At 45.4% G+C, this 23774-nt stretch overlaps 1 protein-coding gene across 1 annotated transcript in view; it reads left to right on the top strand.

Moving 5' to 3' along the window:
- LOC126237096 (1-phosphatidylinositol 4,5-bisphosphate phosphodiesterase epsilon-1-like) overlaps positions 1 to 23774 on the top strand; it is a 428615-nt gene that overhangs the window by 154010 nt on the left and 250831 nt on the right. Inside the window, exon 3 of the mRNA XM_049946900.1 lies at positions 15429 to 15527. Within this exon, the coding sequence (XP_049802857.1) occupies positions 15429 to 15527 (99 nt within the window). The remainder of the gene's footprint in view (positions 1 to 15428; positions 15528 to 23774) is intronic.

Below are 23774 nucleotides of genomic sequence, written 5' to 3'. Positions count from 1 at the left end.
GCATTGGCGGAACTGTCATTTGTACTTAGGTGATTCAAGTGAAAAAGTTTCCGACGTGATTGTGACGGGAATTAACAGACTCGAAGGCAGAATGATAGTTGGAGTTAGATTAATGGGACAATGAGTTTGGAAATTGTTAGGGAATTCAATATTCCATATCCATAGTGTCAGGAGTGCGCGGAGAATACCAAATTTCAGGAAATTCCTCTCCACACGGACAACGCAGTGGCCGACAACCTTCTGTTAACGAGCGAGAGCAAAGACTTTTGCGTAGAATTGTTAGTGCTAGGTGACACAATTTCTAAGCTAGATCTGAGACAAAAAAACATGAAAATTCTGGAGGGAATTATCGTGGGACTATTTATAGAAGGTTTCAGCTCAGAATAATAGTTTTCTATATTTCGAGCAACATTTGACAATATCATGAAAATGACATAAAGTAGAACATATAAAACATGAAATATTATATATCGAAGTAGATTATAGGCGGTTAATACGCCAAGAACCTAGCAGGCCACAGTGGGCTCTTGTACACACGAAAGAAGGAGAGAAACGGAGAGAGAGATATATACAGGAAGACGGAGAGCAATATTAGGACGCAGCTTTTGTGTTTACTTCCAGAACGAGTGAGAGATAATTAGGCAGAGGCGTCAGGCAAAACTATTATAAACGCCTGGGCTGGAGGCACAGTTGTTTGTTCGCGAAAGTTTCGTGCCAGCGTACGTAGAAACTGCGCTGTACACTTGTGAAGGAATTCGTAAAGAATGAGGCTCAACAGTGAAACGTATTTCTTTGTGAAGGAAAATGTTACGTAATTAATATTAACAAATCTTATAGCAATAGTAAAGATGGATAAAAATGAAAGTAATATTTATACTAATTCTGTCACACTGCAAGAAATTGGTTATTGATTTCTTTGACACTGGTCATGAACTTATATAGAACGCAGCCATGACTAGAACTCCAAACAAAAGTTGACGCTCTCTTCTGTCAGGCGACAGAAAGTTGAGATATAGCTATGAAGAATCTCTGCACGTATACTCTGCTTATCTGATGGTCCACCTGGATAGCCAAGTGCGTTAAAGCACCCGCTTCAGGGACACGGGGAGGCGCGCCGGCCCCGGATCGCATCCCCCTGGTATGCCCTCCAGCCTACATGCAGTTTTTACGGGGTTTCCAAATCCTACTAGGTGAATATCGGGGTGGTACCCACGTCCCGTCTCAGTTACTCTATCCGTAAACATTTCAATGACATCCTCACACTTGACCATAATAATACCAGACTCAGACAGTGGGGGTAAAGGGATTCTGTCCCAGAGGAGGGGGAGGGGGACGGGAGAGTCAGGAAGAGCATCCGGCTACCTACTATCACAAACAAAACCAAAAAACATGCCGACGCTGTGGAGACAAGGGATAAGACAAGATGAAACTCACTTGAAGATGGCTGACTGGTTGCCAGCCGATTTATCGCGGTAAGCAGTCGACGTAAACCGGCTGCAATCCCGAAAGTTCATGGAACACTTTTTACACAGGAAAAATTTCAAAAACAACAAGTTGAAGAACGCTTATTTAATATGAGGTAACTCTTGTACTCTTCTTCTTCCTCTTTCATCAAGCAGCAGACAGCTCCAACTCAGGTGTTTAGTTTTACCTCTGTTGAATATATTTCACTCCCGCCCCCCCAACAATTAAAGAATAATTCGCGTGAACACATATTTGTAACGCAGTTTTTGTACTTGATTCCACCATCTGGATTCTAAAAATCTTTTCACTTGAACCTCAGATTTTCGGTTAGCTTCCTAATATCTTCTACTTCGAAGAATGATATAAAACACCCCATAATTTGAAATGGTTAAGCTGTTCGTTGGTATTGGTTTCGAGGACTGTTTTATTAATGATATTATAACTGATGCTACTATTCCTTTAGGTGTTGATGTTTTATGTTATTATATGTTTCCAATTTTGATAACCCTCGTTTTAAAGTAACATCCCGAACTGGTAATTTGATCACCGCCGAAACTGATGGCGGTTATAAATTTATCTGAACCAAATCACCTATTGAAATGTAAGCTTATTTGATCAAGCTCCTCAAAATATATGATGCATATCCGACATCCATGTTGTTTGATATTAATATTTCGTTTTTACAACATCTTGTTTCCCTTTTATATACTTTTTTTTCAATTTATCTTCGAAATGTTACACAAAATGAAATGGGAAGCTTCTTACGTAATTTCCGATGTTCGTTTTCTGTTATTTTGGCAAATACCTCTACGTAATCTCTAAACAAAAATGTATTGTTGTTATTGTTGAACGTTTATGTTTTTCCATGGATTTGTGTTAGAAAAAAGATTATTCTGGAAAATCTATACCTCAGAATGCCCCTCCGTTCTTCATGGGTTATCATTCTGGTTATGTGGGTCTTTCTGCGCATTATCATCTTGACGAATAGTTTTCATTTTTTATTGAATAGGCTTACATCTCTTTATGGAAGAGTATCGCTCTATGGGTGAAGCATCACATTTCAAAAATTCATATCCTCTTGTCTCCTCTATTTATAATCCACGTTTCACCCCTGTAGAAGACTGCACTCCAAACAAGTATCTTCAGAAAATATTTCGTAACACCTAAATTTATATTCGGTATTAATAAATTTCTGTTTCTTAGAAATGCTTAACCTGCAGTTGCCAGTTGCATCGTCTGATTTAATTCGAATACATTTCATTATTATTGTTTTGCTTTCTCTGATGCTCTTCTTGTAATCTCTTTTCAAGAAGCAAGCAACTCCGTTCAACTGCTCTTCCCAGACCTTTGGTGTCTCCGGCAGATACGTTTATCGGAAAATAGCAAAGTTTTAATTTCCACTCCCTGAATATTAACTCCCTTTCCAAATTTCATGTTGGTTTCCTCTATTCCTTGCTGCAAGTGCAGATTGAACAGCATCGGCGACAGGCTACAACCCTGTCTCGCTCACTTCTCAACTATTGATATCGCTTCCATTTTACGTCCGGTTTCTGTACAAGCTATGTCTAGCCATACTACCCACAGAGTTTTAAAGAGAGCATTCCAGCCAACACTGTCAAAAGCTTTCTCTAAATCCATAAATGCTATAAACGTAGATTTGTCTTTCTTCAACCTTTCTTCTAAGTCCTATGGTAAGTATTACCTCTTTTATTTCTACATTTATGATGAAACCAAACTGATCCTCTCCGAGGCTTTCCCGTGATCCTCTAAATAATTCATCTCAGTATTTTGCAGGCATGACTTACTAAGCTGTTTATACGGTACTATTCAAACTTGTTAGGAATTCTGAGTGGTACCTTCTTCTAGAGTCCTGACAGTATTTCGCTTGTTTCATTTATCGTGCGTACCAGTTGGAATAGTTTTCAAAGGATCTCAATGTTTCTGGGGGAATGCCGCCTATTCCGGGAACCTTATTCTGACTTTTGGTGCTCGTCAAATGCTTCTCGCATCAACGTGTATTTAACATGAACCAGGACAATAAAGTCAGTTTACGAAGAATCTTGAAGGAGTGGATTTATCATCCTAATTCATCTCTCTCTAGTAAGAAACGTTACTCTTCCTTGACTGGAGTGTGTGAATCTGGCAATTAGTGCGAGAGATGAGTCCCATTGCCCTACTCTTCGGGCATGCCACGACAACGGAGCAGGCAGACAGCGTGCTGATGTCCCGAGCACACACTGGAAACACAGCTGCTGCGTCCACCGACAGCAGATAATCCAGAGGATCGATGCCACCAAATTAACACCGAGCCGGCGGCTCTCTGGAGTATTACCTGTCGCTGGGCCGTGTCCCATGCACGCACACCGCACTGGGCTCCTAGTATTGTCATAAAATTATGTAACGCATGCTCTGTTGGTCACTTACTACCCTCGCGAACAATGTACTACAAGATTGTTCAAAGAAACTAGACACATATTTGTACCAGGGGACTTCAAAAATTAAGGTACGCATTTTTAGGGCTGGCTAAGTAACTTTTATTGAATGCTGTACTACGTTTCAGAGTGATACAGATACATGACACTGTTCTTCAACATAGTTACCGAGTCTCTGTAAACAACGGTATCTTACCAATCGTTTAATTCCTCGGCGATAGAAATCCGCTCGGTGGTCATGGATCCATTCGAGAACCGCCGTGTGAACGTCGTTATCCTTGGAAAATCTTTCTCCGAAGATGTTCTTTGAGCTTGCCGGAAAGACGCAGGCCCAGTCGTAAAAACGAGAACACCGCATATGTTCGACGTCAACGCACAGTAACCAAACACAGATGGCAAGTGATAACACTAGCAGTGAAATACACTCCTGGAAATTGAAATAAGAACACCGTGAATTCATTGTCCCAGGAAGGGGAAACTTTATTGACACATTCCTGGGGTCAGATACATCACATGATCACACTGACAGAACCACAGGCACATAGGCACAGGCAACAGAGCATGCACAATGTCGGCACTAGTACAGTGTATATCCACCTTTCGCAGCAATGCAGGCTGCTATTCTCCCATGGAGACGATCGTAGAGATGCTGGATGTAGTCCTGTGGAACGGCTTGCCATGCCATTTCCACCTGGCGCCTCAGTTGGACCAGCGTTCGTGCTGGACGTGCAGACCGCGTGAGACGACGCTTCATCCAGTCCCAAACATGCTCAATGGGGGACACATCCGGAGATTTTGCTGGCCAGGGTAGTTGACTTACACCTTCTAGAGCACGTTGGGTGGCACGGGATACATGCGGACGTGCATTGTCCTGTTGGAACAGCAAGTACCCTTGCCGGTCTAGGAATGGTAGAACGATGGGTTCGATGACGGTTTGGATGTACCGTGCACTATTCAGTGTCCCCTCGACGATCACCAGTGGTGTACGGCCAGTGTAGGAGATCGCTCCCCACACCATGATGCCGGGTGTTGGCCCTGTGTGCCTCGGTCGTATGCAGTCCTGATTGTGGCGCTCACCTGCACGGCGCCAAACACGCATACGACCATCATTGGCACCAAGGCAGAAGCGACTCTCATCGCTGAAGACGACACGTCTCCATTCGTCCCTCCATTCACGCCTGTCGCGACACCACTGGAGGCGGGCTGCACGATGTTGGGGCGTGAGCGGAAGACGGCCTAACGGTGTGCGGGACCGTAGCCCAGCTTCATGGAGACGGTTGCGAATGGTCCTCGCCGATACCCCAGGAGCAACAGTGTCCCTAATTTGCTGGGAAGTGGCGGTGCGGTCCCCTACGGCACTGCGTAGGATCCTACGGTCTTGGCGTGCATCCGTGCGTCGCTGCGGTCCGGTCCCAGGTCGACGGGCACGTGCACCTTCCGCCGACCACTGGCGACAACATCGATGTACTGTGGAGACCTCACGCCCCACGTGTTGAGTAATTCGGCGGTACGTCCACCCGGCCTCCCGCATGCCCACTATACGCCCTCGCTCAAAGTCCGTCAACTGCACATACGGTTCACGTCCACGCTGTCGCGGCATACTACCAGTGTTAAAGACTGCGATGGAGCTCCGTATGCCACGGCAAACTGGCTGACACTGACGGCGGCGGTGCACAAATGCTGCGCAGCTAGCGCCATTCGACGGCCAACACCGCGGGTCCTGGTGTGTCCGCTGTGCCGTGCGTGTGATCATTGCTTGTACAGCCCTCTCGCAGTGTCCGGAGCAAGTATGGTGGGTCTGACACACCGGTGTCAATGTGTTCTTTTTTCCATTTCCAGGAGTGTATATGCACTGAAGCGCCAAGAAAACTGGTATAGGCAAGCGTATTCAAATACAGAGATATGTAAACAGGCAGAATAGGGCGCTACGGTCGGCAACGCCTATATAAGACAACCAGCGTCTGGCACCGTTGTTAGATCGGTTACTGATTCTGCAATGGCAGCTTATCAAAATTTAAGTGAGTTTGAACGTGGTGTTATAGTCGGCGCACTAGCGATGGGATACAGCATCTCCCTAGGTAGCGATGACGTGGAGATTTTCCATTACGACCATTTCATGAGTGTACCTTGAATATCAGGAATCCGGTAATACATAAAATATTCGACATCGCTGTGGCCGGAAATAAATCCAGCAAGAACGGGGCCAACGACTACTGAAGAGAATCGTTCAGCGTGACAGAAGTGCAACCCTTCCTCAATTTGCTGCGGAATTCAATGCTGGGCCATCAACAAGTGTCAGCGTGCGAACCATTCTACGAAGCATCATCGGTATGGACTTTCGGAGGCGAAGGCCCACTCGTGTAACCTTGATGACTGCACGACCCAAAGCTTTACACCTCGCCTGGGTCCTTTAACACCGAACTGAACTGTTGATGGCTGGAATAATGACGCCTGGTGAGACGAGTCTCGTTTCAAATTGGTTCGAGCGGATGTGTATGGGTTTGGAGACAACCTCATGAATCCACGTCAGCAGTGGCCTGTTCAAGCTGGTGGAGGGTCTGTAATGGTGTGGGGCGTGTGCAGTTGGAGTGATTTGGGACCCCTCACACGTCTAGGTACGACTGTGACAGGTGATACGTATATAAGCATCCTGCCTGATCACCTGCATCCATTCATGTTCATTGTGCATTCGACTCGGGCAATTCCAACAGGGTAATGCGACACCCCACATGTCCAGAATGGCTACAGAGTGGGTCCAGGAACACTCTTCTGAGTTTAAAAACTTCCGCTGGCTATCAAACTCCCCAGACATGAGCGTTATTGAGCATATCTGGGTTGCCGTGGAACGTGCTGTTCAGAGGAGATCTCCACCTCCTCGTACTCTTACGGATTTACGGACAGCCTTTCAGGATTCATGGTAGCAGTTCCCTGCGGCACTACTTCAGACATTAGTCGAGTCCATGCCATGCCGTAATGCTGCACTACTACCTGCTCGCGAGGGCCCTACACGATATTAGGCAGGTGTACCAGTTTCTTTGGCTCTTCAGTGTATTTAGTGTGTCGGAGGGACACGGAAAACAGTGCAGTCGTTGTCGTAATGCGGAAACTGAGCGATTTATCTGACGTCCAAAGGGACATGATCATTGCCTTCTTGGCCGAAGGTAGAAGCATTTCCGAAACAGCAGTTTGTGAACTGTTCGTGTGCCGCAGTAGTTAAAACATACCGACATGGCAAAACGGCGCTATCCAAAACCGGCGCCGAGTCAACTGTGTTACACATGAGCCATAGATGACAGGCGTAAACGAGGTTAAGTAGTTCTAAGTTCTAGGGGACTGATGACCTCAGAAGTCCCATAGTGCTCAGAGCCATTTGAACCATTTGTAAACGAGGGCTGCGGCTGTGTCCACGGGCGAATAGACGTGCAACTATTGAGCATCTGACCGGCCAGATGAACCAAGGAGCTACCAACAGTGTCTTCTCAGCGAAGGTTGCTACGTACGGGCCGCCGCAGCAGGTGCCTGGTTCATGCATCCATGCTGGCTGCTGTTCAGCTGCGACGAAGGCTGGAATTTGCAGGCCAGTACCGTAACTGGTCGTTCACTGAGTGGCGAAAGGTGGCCTTTACAGATGAGTCACGTTTTATGCTTCTTTTCAAGAAGCAAGCAACTCCGTTCAACTGCTCTTCCAAGACCTTTGGTGTCTCCGGCAGATACGTTTATCGGAAAATAGCAAAGTTTTAATTTCCACTCCCTGAATATTAACTCCCTTTCCAAATTTCATGTTGGTTTCCTCTATTCCTTGCTGCAAGTGCAGATTGAACAGCATCGGCGACAGGCTACAACCCTGTCTCGCTCACTTCTCAACTATTGATATCGCTTCCATTTTACGTCCGGTTTCTGTACAAGCTATGTCTAGCCATACTACCCACAGAGTTTTAAAGAGAGCATTCCAGCCAACACTGTCAAAAGCTTTCTCTAAATCCATAAATGCTATAAACGTAGATTTGTCTTTCTTCAACCTTTCTTCTAAGTCCTATGGTAAGTATTACCTCTTTTATTTCTACATTTATGATGAATCCAAACTGATCCTCTCCGAGGCTTTCCCGTGATCCTCTAAATAATTCATCTCAGTATTTTGCAGGCATGACTTACTAAGCTGTTTATACGTTACTATTCAAACTTGTTAGGAATTCTGAGTGGTACCTTCTTCTAGAGTCCTGACAGTATTTCGCTTGTTTCATTTATCGTGCGTACCAGTTGGAATAGTTTTCAAAGGATCTCAATGTTTCTGGGGGAATGCCGCCTATTCCGGGAACCTTATTCTGACTTTCGGTGCTCGTCAAATGCTTCTCGCATGAACGTGTATTTAACATGAACCAGGACAATAAAGTCAGTTTACGAAGAATCTTGAAGGAGTGGCGTGTACAGTGTGAAAAGTGCGAAAGCAAACATCCTGCAAGAACCGTCGGAAGGGTCCAGGCCGGAGGAGAGAGTGTCATAGTCTGTGGAATGGTTTAGTGGCATTGCCTGTGTGATGGACCAACACAAGTATGTATCTATCGTTGGGGACCGAGCCCACCCGTACATGCAGTTCGTTTTTCCTCGGGAGGATAGCATCTACCAGTAGGAATGCATCGTGTCACACAGCTCGCAGTGTACGTGCGTGATTCGGAGAGCACCAGGATGCGTTCACCGTACTCCCCTGACCTTGAAACTCCCTGGAATTAAACCCGATCGAAAATCTGTGAGATCACCTCGGTCGGGCAGTTCGCGCCATGCATCCTCAACCGAGGAACCTACCGCAGCTGGCCACGGCCCTAGAGCCGGCAAGGCTGCAAGAAGTGGTTATTCAAACTTTTGACAGGTGGTCACGTTAATATGACTCGACAGTGTAGAGATTGCAAGGTGTGAATTGGATGGCGGATGCTACTGAACCTTCCATCGAAAACGTTGAAGCAGAGACTGCATAAGCGCACCGTGCGTTCTGTTGCATTGTCATGTAGGAATACAATAACTAACTCCGTCCGGACAGTTCTCGGAAGACCGAAAGGTACAGACCGACCGCCGTGTCATCCTCAGCCAATAGGCATCATTGGATGAGGATATGGAGGGGCGCACACCGCTCTCCCGGCCGTTGTCAGTTTTCGTGACCGGAGCCGCTACTTCTCAGTCAAGTAGCTCCCCAATTTGCCTTACAAGGGCTGAATACATCCCGCCTGCCAACAGCAATCGGCAGACCGGACGGTCACCCGTCCAAATGCTAGCCCTTCCCGACATTACTTAACTTCGGCGACCTGACAGGAACCGGTGTTATCACTGCGGCAAGGCCGTTGGCCAGTAAGAGTACAGTGCCTTGTCTTAACTTTCCACGCCTCTTGCTCTCCACGGCTTTGCGCAGCAATGTCAGTGTTGCACAGTACGAATCGGCATTAATGGTTGTCTCCGCTGCCACAAACTCGCCGTACACAAATTCTTCACAGTCAAAGAAAATAGTGGCCAAGTCTTGTTCTGCTCGTATCGTACCTTTGCAGTTCTGTCGCGGAGGAGAGTCTACATTCCGTAGACCATCCCTTTTTGCAGGTGTGAAATGATGAACTCATCCCTTCTCGCCCGTAATAAAGCGGCGTAAGAAATAATTCCCTTCCAACCCCAAGAAATTCCAGAGACGCCTTAAATCTTGCGACTTTGTCTGAAGGTCGCGGAACCCAGCGTGAGTATACTGCAGACGATCTCGGACGACAAAATGACCGCTATCTATTGAGGTGCGCATCTGCTGGGCAATGCCAGCAATGATCAGTCTGCGATTGCTGCCAATCGTTCGCGCTATTGCCTGGTCGTTGACGTCGGTGGTCGATGTAGATGGCCTTGCTTACCAGCATCATCCACATCTGTGCGGCCTTGGCCAAATTGTTGGCATCGTTTCAATGCATTTGTTCCATATCCCGCAGAATTTCATGTTGAATTAGTGTGCAATTTAGATATTTTGCCCACAAGAATCGCACTGTCCCACGTACTACGGCTTTGGATTACGTTTATAGTTGCCGTGCCATTTCACTCACATACTTTGGTGCACCAGTTATCCGCACTACAGTAGAACTATGTCTGCAAGAAATTTGGAACATGTACTATCTGTTCACAATGCAGCACTCTTATTGCGTAATGGTCTTAGTGTGGGAAAAATGTGTAACTTCCTTTCTGAAGTCCCTACTACATAATTATCATACTATAGGCTATACAGAGTGTCAATAGAGATTGCTTAAAAGGCCAGTAATTTTATTCGGAATTAGGAGTGTGTAAAACAGTTCTATATGCACTGCGGTGCCGAAGAAGGTGCCTGCCAGCTTTCAACGGTGCGACGATAGCAACAGCACCCGATTGCTACAGACACCGTCAATAATTGTGCCCGTGATGGTTCAGTTTAGGAACTGTGACTGTGTGGATAATATTAGATATTTTTCTGCTACCAGTCACGTATATCTATTCTTTGTTTAACATTCTGCAACGAGTTTCAAACATACTTTGCTCATCATCAGGCATTTATGGACACATATAAATCTTAATAACTTGTTGGACATACTTTCTACGTTTGGAAACCGTGACTGTGTGGAATAATTACTTGTTTGCATTTTTCGCTACCAGTGACAACCAACAGAAAATACAAAAAAAGCAATTGTATAAATTTTACTTAAAGATAAAAATGTGTTAATCCAAATCCGCATCGAATACTGTTTTGTTCATCATTCTGCTGCTGGAATTGCTGTTGCAATATTTGGGGGGGGGGGGGGGGGGCGGAAGTGGTGTCTTCTACTGTCGTGGAGTTGTGCCCCGTTGGTTGTTGTGATTGATAACACAGCCCATGTGGAATGCAGGTAGTTTTACATCAGTTGTTATGGTGAGATAATCGTGTGATGCATTTTTTAAACGTCAGTTGTTCACTTACGGATTTGGCATCCCAAAGTTTCTTTCACATCTTTGGTTCATTGGCGGAGCTATTACGAAACATTACCCTTTTGCACTGGTTAGGCTTACATAAACCTGATGTAATTGACTGCGCAGACGTTCACATATAGATATAAACAGTATATATTTAATACAGTATGGCAGTCATGCAGCGTGTGCGTAAGTATCTACTATCGTTCCTTTACAGCGATAATCACGATACTGACATTTCAGTTGTTTTTCCCACGTTGGCACATTTTAAATATACTGTATTGGAATTGGCTTATGGCTACAGAAGAATTTTGAGTTTTGAATTCAGTTATCTCATAAAATCTTGTCTCCATTTTTTGTATTGAATTAACATTTCCATTCCTTCCGTGATAGTCATTCTTTCACTTGTTCCGAGTTGCTACAAAGTTTCAATGTTTTCTTCTGTTTTTAGAGCCCACACATTTCCACTTCAACATACAGAAATCCAAAAAGAAATAGAAACCATAATATTTACTTCATTAATGTAATGTATCAACAGATAAAAAAACTGAAAAAACAACAACCAACTCCACTCACGTCAGACAGCAGCCCCGCATTGAATACGTCGAAATGTCGTGTTCTGGTATAATGTCTGATAATTTAGCAAGGTTATTCAAAAAGACAGGTGCAAAAATCAGCACCAGCACCGCAAGCAACCTAAACAGCCAACTTATGCACAATACAAAACCGTCAGATATAGATGTTGACGAATCTATCATTTACAAAATTACCTGTAGCCATTGCAACAACTGTCACACAGACCGCATTGGTAGAAATGTCACATTTCTATTTAAAGAACATTTAAACTGCTACAGACTGGGAAAATTTAACAAATCAGCAATAGCATGACACGTTGAGGATACAAGCTACCCTTCAAAAATCGAAGACAACATTAAAATTTTACACAAGATGGAAAAAAGTTGAAAGAATAGAGGTCATGGAAGAAATGGAAATATTCATTCACAATACAAAAAATGAAGGCAATATTTTTAATGAGGTAACTGAATTTAAGAACATAAAATTCTGCAAAAAGCTTAAGGCAGTTGTAATCCAATAGATTTAAGATGTGCCAGTGTGAAACATCTGTCAGTATCGCTAATGTCGCTGTATAGAAGCGACAGTCGATATTTATCGACGCACTGTAAGACCGCCATATTATATTAAGTGTATACAGTTTACATCTATGTGTCAATTTTGTGCAGTGAATTACGTCCAATTCAGTGTCAGATTAAGCAGTGCAATAGTGTGAAGTTATGACCACATTATGACCAAGACCTATTATCAATATAAACGTGTCCATGCGATAGCAGCGTCTTCTGTCGAGGAATAACTGCTAGGCAGACACACACACGGTGCATGTAATATCAGTGAGCGTGCTGTCCGTGTGTAGAATGGGGAAGGCGCGCGATCAGTTTGTTTGCCCAGGGTCAGATTGTGACGGCCCGGAGGCTCCGTACGAGCATTTCGGAAATTGCACCACTTGCCAGGAGTTCGAGCAGTGTTGTGGCGAGTGTCTTCAACAAGTGTCGAAACCAAGGTGAAATCGCGTCCATTAGCTCGTGGGGTTGGGCGGCCACCCCTGATTACAGATGTCGGACCTCGTAGGCTGGGCAGACTGGTAAAAAAGGACAGACGGCGAACTGTGGCGAAAGTAACATCGGACTTTAGTTCTGGGCATATACATCTACATATATACTCCGCTTGCCACCAAGCGGTGTGTGGCGGAGGGCAATTCGCGCTAAAGTCATATTCCCCCCCCCTCCCCCACTTTTCCACTCGCGGATCGCGCGAGGGAAAAACGACTGTCTTAACGCCTCAGTACGAGCTCTAATTTACCTTATCTTTGAATGGTGATCATTGCGCGATTTGAAAGTTGGTGGTAATAATATATACTCTACATCCTCGGCGAAGATTGGATTTCGGAATTTAGTGAGCAGCCCTTCCGTTTAGCGCGTCGTCTATCTGCAAGTGTGTCCCACTTCAAACTTTCAGTGAGACTTGTAACGCTCTCGCGGTGGCTAAATGTACCAGTCACGAATCTTGCCGCTCTTCTTTGGACCCTCTCAATCTCTTGAATCAGACTTAGCTGGTAAGTATCCCATACAGACGAACAGTACTCTAAGACTGGGCGAACAAACGTATTGTAAGCAATTTCCTTTGTTGAAGGACAGCATCGCTTCAGGATTCTACCAACAAACCGCAATCTAGAGTTCACCTTGCCCGTTACTTGTGTAATCTGATCATTCCATTTGAGATCATTTCGAATAGTCACTCCCAGATACTTGACCGATGTTACCGCTTCCGAAGACTGGGCATTTATTTTGTACTCGTACATTACTGGGTTATATGCAGTAGGTTAGACTTCCTGATATTGAGAGACAACTGCCAGTCATTACACCACGAACTTATTTTCTGCAAATCCTCATTGATTCGTTTACAACTTCCTGTGATACTACTTTCCTGTGGACTACAGCATCATCGGCAAACAGTCTAATGCCGCTGTCAATGCCATCAACCAGATCGTTTATGTAAAGACTAAAAGTGTGACAACACGTAAGCCACCGAATGCTCCTAACGATGGGCCTCCGCAGACGACAGCCCATGCATGTGCCAATGTTAACACCTCGACATCGACAACTGCGACTTCAGTAGGCACTCGACCATCGGCACTGGACGTTGGCGCAGTGGCAGGGCGTTGCATTGTCTGATGTACCCCGATACCACCTTCGTCAGGGCTACAGGAGGGCACGAATCCTTCGCCTTCCGGGGCGAACACCTCCGTAACACCTGTACTGCGGGACGGAGAGAAGCTGGTGGCGGCTCCGTTATGCCCTGTGGAACATTCACATGGGCACCCACGGTTCCGGTGGAGCTCGTGGAAAGCACCCTGATGCCAAGCAGTATCGTACGCTGCTTGCAGAAAAGTACACCTCTTAATGACGGCAGTGGCATTTTTTCACAAGATAAAGCGCCATGTCACGAGGCCAGCAGTGTCATGGAGTGGTTCAAGGAACACAATGGCGAGTTCCAGTTGATGTGCTGGGGCCGGACGCGGTGGTCTAGCGGTTGAAGGCGCTCAGTCCGGAGCTGCGCGACTGCTACGGTCGCAGGTTCAAATCCTGCCTCGGGCATGGATGTGTGTGATGTCCTTAGGTTAGTTAGGTTTAAGTAGTTCTTAGTTCTAGGGGACTGATGACCATAGATGTTAAGTCCCATAGTGCTCAGAGCCATTTGAACCATTTTTGATATGCTGGAACCCATCCGAACGCATCTGGTATTTGATTGAACGTGGGGTCAGAGCTCATCGTCCCCCCTCCCTGGAATTTATGGGAATTAGGTGACTGGTGTGTGCAGATGTGGTGACAATTCCCACCAGCGACCTACCAAGGCCTCATTGCTTGCATGCTACGACGCATCGTCACTGTTATCCGTCCCAAAGATACAAATGGTTCAAATGGCTCTGAGCACTATGGGACTTAACTGCTGTGGTCATCAGTCCCCTAGAACCTAGAACTACTTAAACCAACTAACCTAAGGACATCACACACATCCATGCCCGAAGCAGGGTTCGAACCTGCGACCGTAGCGGTCGTGCGGTTCCAGACTGTAGCGCCTAGAACCGGTCGACCACTCCGGTCGGCACAAAGATACACATAATGGCTATTAGGTAGTTGGCCATATTGTTCTGGCTGATCGGTAAATGAAAAGAGTATCACACGATTACCGCACCATAAGAGATGATGCAAAACTAGGTGCTTCCCACACAAGCTGTGGCACCAGTCACAACAGAAAACGAAGCACAACTCCACGTCAGCAGACGACACCACTGGGCATCCGTTTGTAAGCACCCACTGCGTCTCCTCCGCCCAATACCACAATAGAAATTCCAGTAGCAAGGAGCGAACAAAACAGTATTCTGTATTAATTTAGATTAAGGCATCTTATTTTTAAGTAACGAATATCTGCACGCATGAACGCCTGACGATGAGCGAAACATTGATGGAACACTTGCAGTATATCAAACATAAAATAAATAAAAGTGACTGGTATCAGAACAATACAAATAATTAGACGACGGCTAATTGCACTCTACTTTTGAAGACATGCACGTCCCGCCTCTGCCTACGAGCAAGCGGGAAAGAAATTTTACTTGAATCAGTAACGAGCCAGGGTGTGCGCATCAGACCGTACAACCCCTCAACCCCCGCCCTCTTCCCCCCACCTGTTCCGTTTCCCATTTTGAAGGTGCCCCTCGCAGATGAGGACAATCGTTCCACTACGACGTAAGAGTGCGGAATATTTCTATGCTGCTGCCATTTGCAAACGTTACATTTTACAACTAACCTACAGTGTACCATACGACACAACCCTCGTCTTAAAATCTGGAATTCTGCCCGTGGCAGTTGGTTAATTCGGTGTAAGATTCATTACGTAATACCGCGAGTTGTATTCCCGCACCCTGCGGCGACGTACGTGTGCTTGTGACGTAAGCGTCATTGTGCACTCGGCTGGGCGTCGCGTTGACGGATGTTTGACACCTCTAACCCCGGCTGTCTGTTTCAGGCGGCTAGACTCTTGGGCCTGGGACCCGAGAAGATCGTCCTGCTGGACAACAAGACCCGCATCCTCGCCAAGTCGCAGAACACTGCGGATCTTCTCCAGGTAAGGATCTTTTTCTGTATATAAACAGATGGGAGTGTGGGCTAGACGTGCCGATACCGGTCGTCGCCTTTGACCTGTGACATAAAAGAGATGTAGCGCGTGATGTCTGCAAACAGAGATAAAACACAATATAGACTATATGTGCGTCTCTTCCACATTACCCCCATTGCGCTGTGCCGAGCGGTTCTAGGCACTACAGCCCGCATCTCGTGGTCGTGCGGTAGCGTTCTCGCTTCCCACGCCCGGATTCTCGGGTTCGATTCCCGGCGGGGTCAGGGATTTTCTCTGCCTCGTGATGGCTGGGTGTTGTGTGCTGTCCTTAGGTTAGTTAGGTTTAAGTAGTTCTAAGTTCTAGGGGACTGATGACCATAGATGTTAAGTCCCATAGTGCTCAGAGCCATTTGAACCATTTTTAGGCACTACAGTCAGGAGTCGCGCGACCGCTACGGTCGCAGGTTCGAATCCTGCCTCAAGCATGGATGTGTGTGATGTCCTTAGATTAGTTAGGTTTAAGTAGTTCTAAGTTCTAGGGGACTGATGACCTCAGAAGTTAAGTCCCATAGTGCTCAGAGCCATTTGAACCCATTGCGCTGTAGGTTGTAGCGACAAATCAGTAGCAAAACCCGAAGTTAGATTAGGCTCGTAAGGAAAAAGTTTGAGTGTGAGTTACTGAAGCTAATGAATGTGAATTCCGAAACCTAAACTGTGGTGATCTTTAGCATAAATCGAGACATTCGTTAGGCTCAGTGGTGATAGTTTCATTGTAATTTGTGTGCCCAACTAACGCTAGGCATTGAGAATAACTTAATTTTTGTTGCAGTGCGTATTTTAGGCATAGTGGTTTATGTCCGTCATTTTGATGACGTCATGGGTCAAAGCTGACTAGTGGTATCGACAGATTCAATATTTTCTCAGTTACCTCTAGTTGATAGTACGTAAATTACATTGCTAGACAAAAAAAGTGCAGCATCCATGTGTGGACGAGGAAACAGAATGAAATTTCACTGATTTAGACGGTATCCGACGTACTTTTAGTAGTTACAAAATCGAGTCAAATTTACAAAGAGCTTGTCAGTACGATCCCACTTATCAGGATGGCGTTTCAGTCTGTCTGGCCTGGATGCGTGCTCTCACTCTGTTGGAAAGGCTTTCTTAAAGCCGTTGTCTTCTTTCCAGAGGCAAGTTGGCCCTCTAATGTTGCAACTGGTCCTTGATATTCTGGATACCGCCACTGGGACGGAGTTGACGTCCGAACTGGTCCCACACGTGTTCTGCCGGGGACAAGTCTGGGAATGTTACTGTCGGTGGTAGTACCAGATACGTATCACGCAGACAGTATCACGCAAACAGTTTATAGAGACATTAGCTATATGTGGACGACCAATGTCCTCTCGAAAAATGACACCTAGATACTGTCGCGTGTCAGGGAACACATGATGACGCATGTTGTCCGTGAGGCACCGTTGTGCCGTCAGAGTTCCCTCACTCAAACCAGTCGTGAACGGAAGTGACACGCATCATGCCGCTAGGAATAGCACCGCTATGCCTCTCGAAGATATTGGAAGAATGTTTTCACATGCTAGACGCATGCTAGGTGCATGGGACATTCCATTTCGAAAGTCGTTAGGGAATTCGATATTCCGAGGTCCACAGTGTCAAGGGTGTGCCGAGAATACCACGGACAATTCAGTGGCCGACGGCCTTCACTTAACGACCGAGAGCAGCAGCGAACGCGCAGAGTTGTCACTGCTAACAGACAAGCAACACTGTGTGAAGTAACTTCAGAAATTAGTGTCGGATGTACGACGTATTCTTTAGGACAGTGAATTGAAATTACGCTTTAATGTGCTATGGGAGACCAACACGAGTACCTTTGCTAACTGCACGGCGACGCCTACAGCGCCTTTCCTGGGCTCGTGAACATATGGCTTTGACCCTAGACGACTGAAAAACCGTGGCCTGGTCAAATGATTAGCGATTTCAGTTGGTAAGAGCTGATGGTAGGGGTCGGAATATGGCACATTTCACGAAAGACCCAAGTTGTCAACAGTGAATTGTGCAGGCCGGAGGTGGCTCCATAATGGTGTGGATTGTGTTTACACGGAATGGACTGGGTTCTATGGTCCCACTGAATGGATTATTGACTGTAAACAGTTATTTTCGGCTACTTGGAGACCATTTGCAGCCATCCATAGACTTCAGGTTCCCAAACAACGATGGAATTTTTGAGGATGACAATGCGCCAAGTCACCAGACCACAATTGTTAGCTATTCGTGTGTAAAACATTCTACTTAGTTCGAGTGATGATTTGGTCACCCAAATCGCCCGACATGGATCCCATCGAACATTTGTGGTACATAATCGAGAGGTCAGCTCGTGCACAAAATTCTGCGCCGGCAACACTTTCGCAATCATGAACTGCTATAGAAGCAGCATGGCTCAATATTTTCTGTAGGGGGCCTCCAACGATTTCTTGAGTTCATCCCATGTTGAGTTGCTGCATTATGCTGGGCAAAAGGCGTTACGACAGGATATTAGGAAGTGTCCCATGATTTCTGTCACCTCAGTGTGGTATTTCATGAGTAGCTGTGATATAAGATACCGCTTAAAAGAGGTATGACAACGCGAGTTTTGACTGCAACTTAAATGTGTCCCTTTGGCATGCACCAATTGCTTCGGCTATGCAGCCGAAACTGTGTAGTAATGATGATATGGAAAAAAACGATATTGTAGCTAGGCAACGAATGTCTGTGCGGCAGATACTGCGACTGTAAAACCTTTATCCCGCCTGTGTACCCTGTTGCAACTGATGTACTGTTAGTAACTATAACGTACTCTTTATAAATAGGCAAATAGATCTGTTACTGTTCGATTGCACTCTTGGTGATAAATCAATGTAAACATTGACAACCGAAAAATATTTAGCACTAACTTCAGGAGCAGTCCAAGGTAGAATGTATACAGTCATTGGAAGAATTTTGAATGGAATTCATCCACGAATGAAGTGCCTTGCAGAACAATAGCTTGACCTTTGTTGAATATTTCTCTTCAGTCTGGGATCCTTACCATGGAAGAGATGCAAGAAAGAGCCGCACATTTCGGCAAGGATTCGTTTAGTAAGTGCGACAGCAGCGTTTTGTTTGCTCTGAAGTGGCAATCGCTGCAAGAGAGATGTTGGACATCATGGAGACGTTTATTGATAAATTTCTGACAGAGCTTATGAAAGAATAGTCGGTCAGATTATCAGTTCCGGTCATACGTCTCTCACGAAGAGGCTCACATGAACTTTTAACCGCTCAACATTCGAACTCCGTAATTTGTCCAAAACTGCCCTTAGCGCCAGTACCCGAACTCTGCTACTATCAGCATACCTGCGACCCTTTCTTGCTTACTACCCTCAACGAATAATTATACCATGTTGGAGGACTGTAGCAATGTTAAGGTTAAGAGTGCTGTTACATTTTTATTGCAAAATTTACAAAAGAAGAGATTATTGTCTTAATCATCCCATCTGAGAGGACGAAGAGGAAAAAGCATTTTGAAAAAGGAAAGTGTATAATAAAGACCCACAAATGCAAGCACTTAACGTCTTCGGCGTGATTATCCAAAGTAAGACCACTTTTCATACCTTAGTTTCTCGCACTGGGTTCAGCACTAATATATTCGCCTCCGCCACCAGCCCACAGGCTAACTTATCCTAAAATGACGTCGTTGAACGGATCTGTTTGGTGGATGGCATGGGCGCTTCTACCTAAAGACGAAGTAGCCGAATTCGATTATGGGGGATAATGGTCCATTCCTCGAGCTTTACTGAATTGCTGAGATCGTGTCCGCCCTTACAGAGTAACAGCGACGAAAAATCGGAGAAATTATAACTCGTGCTTAGTGGAGCAGTTTTTCACTCACCATTGGTGAATGTAACAGGGACTGGAGAAATTGATAATAGTATCCTCCACCATTCGTAAGATGGCTTGCTGCGAACAGGTATAGGTACAGATGTGGACGGATGTTTAGGGCGATTACAGCTCATCCGAAATGCCGTTTAACATTCGTCGAGTGCTGCCATTGCAGGAAACGTTCCATTTCAGCGGGGACAGGTGAGCGACGCGCCGGCCAGTGCATTGTCTGTGACGGCCCTTTACTGACTAGAATTGCAATATGGCGTCGCTATATTTGGCCCTTTCAGTGGGCCTGGTCCACAGGGGTGGGGGTTTGGAGGTGGGGGACTGGGAGCCGCGTTCACTCGCCGCCCGGTCGATCTGGCAGCGTCCGCGTGCGCGCCTCACGCACAGCTGCGTCCGGACGCGGTGACGAGTCCGCCACACCAAAGACAGCACACCGGTCAAAACTCAGTCCGAACCGAGTACACATCGCGCTAATAGCTGTAGCCTAGATAACGGGCTAAATTTGATGAGGAAGAGTATCCACAAGTTTCTCCAGATCCCGTAGAACTACCAGATTGCGAGGAAGCTGAATGCTACTTTACCTCCGCTGTTCCAAATGACGTTTTTATGAGATTAAGATCGACTCATTTAGCGAGCCAATCGAGTGTTTGCCAGATTATCTTCATCTTGAACGACCGGGATGTCCACATCATGAAGATGTAGAAGAAAGGGCAACATTTTGCCAACGATAATTTTGAAGTAAGCACCCTTGTTAATGTTCAAAGCCGTTAACTATATTCAAACATTACCCTGCAAGTTCATAAGATACTACGACCACAGTTACAGTGCCCTTTAAACATTCAAATTTTAATGAAATTTGACCCGTAAATGAACAACAACGAAATCTGACTAATTTTTACCTTACATGGGTTAGTGATCAGAACTTTCTCACACAGCAACACGATAAGTGAAACGGGATTTAGCACAAGTACAACCACTATAATTTAAAACTATAACCCTTTCAAGAAATCTCATCTCACTACTCACTATCAATTTATTTGAGAATTACACCGTATGAGTGTAATACGAGGGCTATTCGGAAAGTAAGGTCCTATAGGGTGCGAAATGGAAACCACAGCGAAAATCCGATGAAGCTTTGCACAGATGTGTTGTGCAGTATCTCTAGTATACCCGTCGATCGCGTCACGTAGCTCTTTTCAATTCTGAGCGCACTGCGAGCACGTAAAGATGCTTAGAACATAGTGTCTCTCGCCAAGTATGAGGGCCTGGTGTGAGATTTCGCCTGAATTCATGCAGTCCACAAAACATAACTGTCATACGTTTCCTTCTGCATGACAATTCTCGGCCGCATGCCGAAGGGACAATGAAGATGTTCCTGCAGCATTTTCGATGGGAAGTGTTTGATCACCCACAATAGAGCCCCTAACTGACTGTCCCTGAGTTTCATCTCTGCTTACGTGAACCGCTAACTATGAAGACAACGTTCTGGCACAGACAACGAGCTGTATACCAGCGTAGAGAATTAGCAGAAAGCACAGGCGGCTTCTTTCTGTGACGAGGGTCTTACAAAGTCATACAATGCTACGACAAATGTCTAAATCGGTGCGGCGACTATGTAGAGAAGTAGCTGGAAGTTGTAGTTAACTGTTGCAAATGAAACATTTTTGATTTTCACTTCGGTTTCTATTTTGCGGCTGATCGGACCTTACTTTCCGAATAGCCCCCGTAGGTTCAAGGCACATTTATATACACTCTGCATTCTTCGGCACCTAATAAACTGAAATGTTCTCGCGTGGTAGCTAAACATCGGCGTCTTCATCATCGCAGGCACACGTCTTGAAGCTTCACTGCGACGCACACTTATCTTGTTAGCTGAAAGTAGCACAAAAAAAAATACTCGTTCTCCCGTGAAATATTATAAGACTGACTCTAAATCTCACATGAACGAGGTTCTTAAGGGAACACCTATGACGGCTCAAAACAAGGATCGGAGGACAGAGGATCACAAAATTAAGGCTTAGATTTCACGCTAAATTTTAGGTGCCCTTTAAATTTTAGGTGCCCTTTCCCCAATAGAATCGTTGGGGTAAATTAGGGACACGCAAGTCGCCAAGGTGGCGCCCAGTTCAAAGACGGCGCAAGGCCATGGAACGACACGAAATTATTATTATTACCAACAAACCGCGTAACTTCATTCACGGTGTGGTGATGGACACGTCCAAGCGCGATATCTCCTTGACAGCATTCTGCCAAGTCGATCCTTTTTACAGCGTTGACCCCATACAATCGACTGGCACATACATACCGCTTCACTGTCAGCTAGCGGCCGGGGTGAGGGGATGGCGATGAGAGTCGGGTGGGGTGGGGGAGGTCACACCACCGCCAGGTATGAATTCTACCAGGTTTGCAACGTTCTAAGGCGACCATTTTTGCTCTTTAAAGGGGAACACGAATATTTTGTTCGATGAGCTTTTGTGTGTGATGGTGTGACACACCATATAACGGCTTCCCAAAGTCCCTACCCGTACCATCGCACATGAACTGGACAGAATAATGGTGGACAGAAAAAATATCAAAATTGCACCTTCATGGTAAATCAATCCTACATTAACAATTAGACTTTTATAACAAAATAATAGGGTACCGTTTGGAGAAAAGAAATTAAATTTCTTTTCCGGGTTCGGGTTCTCAGTGCCCTTCTTCAGAAGATTATACCTATCTGATTATTTGCGAGTCTCAACAATAACATGCGTACAGCAAAATGCTATGGTCATGTGGTTCATAGCGTGTGGCTCGTAGCGTGTGGGAGGCGAAGCATGAGAGAAGTAGCGGCTCAGCACGCAATCCTCACCAAAAGATGTGCGCAAGAGATCTCTTACAAATGTATCAATATGGAGTGGAGAGCCATTCTGCATAAAAGCCGTGCTTTCGGCAGATGTTTATCATCCACACTAAGGACGATGTGATTCTATAACGTATCTGCGCATCTCGTACGCGTCATGCTGATAGTTTAAAAAGCATCGTCCCGCAATTCCTCGAATAGAAAGAATCTGATCATGATTGACGTGATGGATCCACACCACACCGTGACATTTTCGCCACGCAATGGAGTTTCCACGTTAGTTCTAGGATTTTCGGTAGCCCAAATCCTGCAGTTATGCGTGTTGACAGACCCTCGGAGTGTGAAATGGGCTTCGTCGCTCCAGCGCCATCTGGTGGCCGGTTTTCGCACTTGTTTCTGGTTTCAATAAAACCCTATGTCATTTCAGGAATGTGTGTAATGTTTTACCTCTCTATCTAGATTATTTCACGAATTACTACGTTTGGCTTTTGGGTCACCCTGTACTTCAGTCGTTAAGTACAGCTCACGCTTACAATGGCGTTTAAATTACCGTTCGACCTTCTGCGTTTAGGTTTTCCTTGTTCCCAATGGCCAGGATAGTTCCTTTAGATGAGGACACGGCGAATTACCTTCCCCATCTTCGTCATGTGTGAAGGACGAATTTTGGAAAATCCTAGATGGAGTAACAATGGAAATACCAGACAATGAAAGGGTGATAAATGGGGGAGATTTAAATGGACAAGTTGGTGAGAGGAGGAGTGGGGAAGACAGAGTTCATGGTGGGTGGAGTTATGGAGAAGGAAATGTAGTGGGGCACAAGATTGTAGAATACGCTGTATCTTTTTACCTAATGATCGCCAATACCTAGTTCAATCGTAGAAGGGAACAACTTATAACGTACAGGAGCGGAGACCATAAAAGTCAGTTAGACTACTTGTAGTCCAGAAGGAAACACATAAAGGAAATAAAGTATACCAAGGTTATAAATAGTGAAGGTGAAGCTGTGCAACACAAACTCGTAGTTGCCGATTATAAAATGGTAGTGAAGGAAAGACGTAAATGTATCAAGCGAGGAGAACAAAGAATAAATTAGTAGAAACTGAATAAGAGGTGTTGATAGAAAAATTCAAGGAAACAGTATTAAGAGAAGTGAAATTACCAGGGGATGTACAGGAGTGGTGGAGCTATAATAGCAATGTAATTACAAAAGCTGGAAAAGACGTGCTGGGTGTAACAACAGGAAAGGGACCTCCAGAAGATAAGGAGACATGGTGGTGGAATGAGGAGTTTCAGAAAGCGATAAAAGTGAAGAAAGATGCAAAAAAAGAAACAATGGGACTTAACAGGAAGACAGGAGGATAGGGAAGCTTACAAGACTGTAAAAAGAGATGGCAAAAAGAGCAGTGGCAAAAGTAAAGGCTGAGTCGTATGAAGAACTGGAAAGAAGACAGGACGGCAGCCAACTCTTACGAATTGCTGAAACAAGAGATAAGGCGACT

This window comes from Schistocerca nitens, chromosome 2 (assembly GCF_023898315.1).
Source record: "Schistocerca nitens isolate TAMUIC-IGC-003100 chromosome 2, iqSchNite1.1, whole genome shotgun sequence".
NCBI lineage: Eukaryota > Metazoa > Arthropoda > Insecta > Orthoptera > Acrididae > Schistocerca > Schistocerca nitens.
The sequence above is the reverse complement of the archived record's forward strand: the minus strand, read 5'-3'. Positions and strand labels throughout refer to the sequence as shown.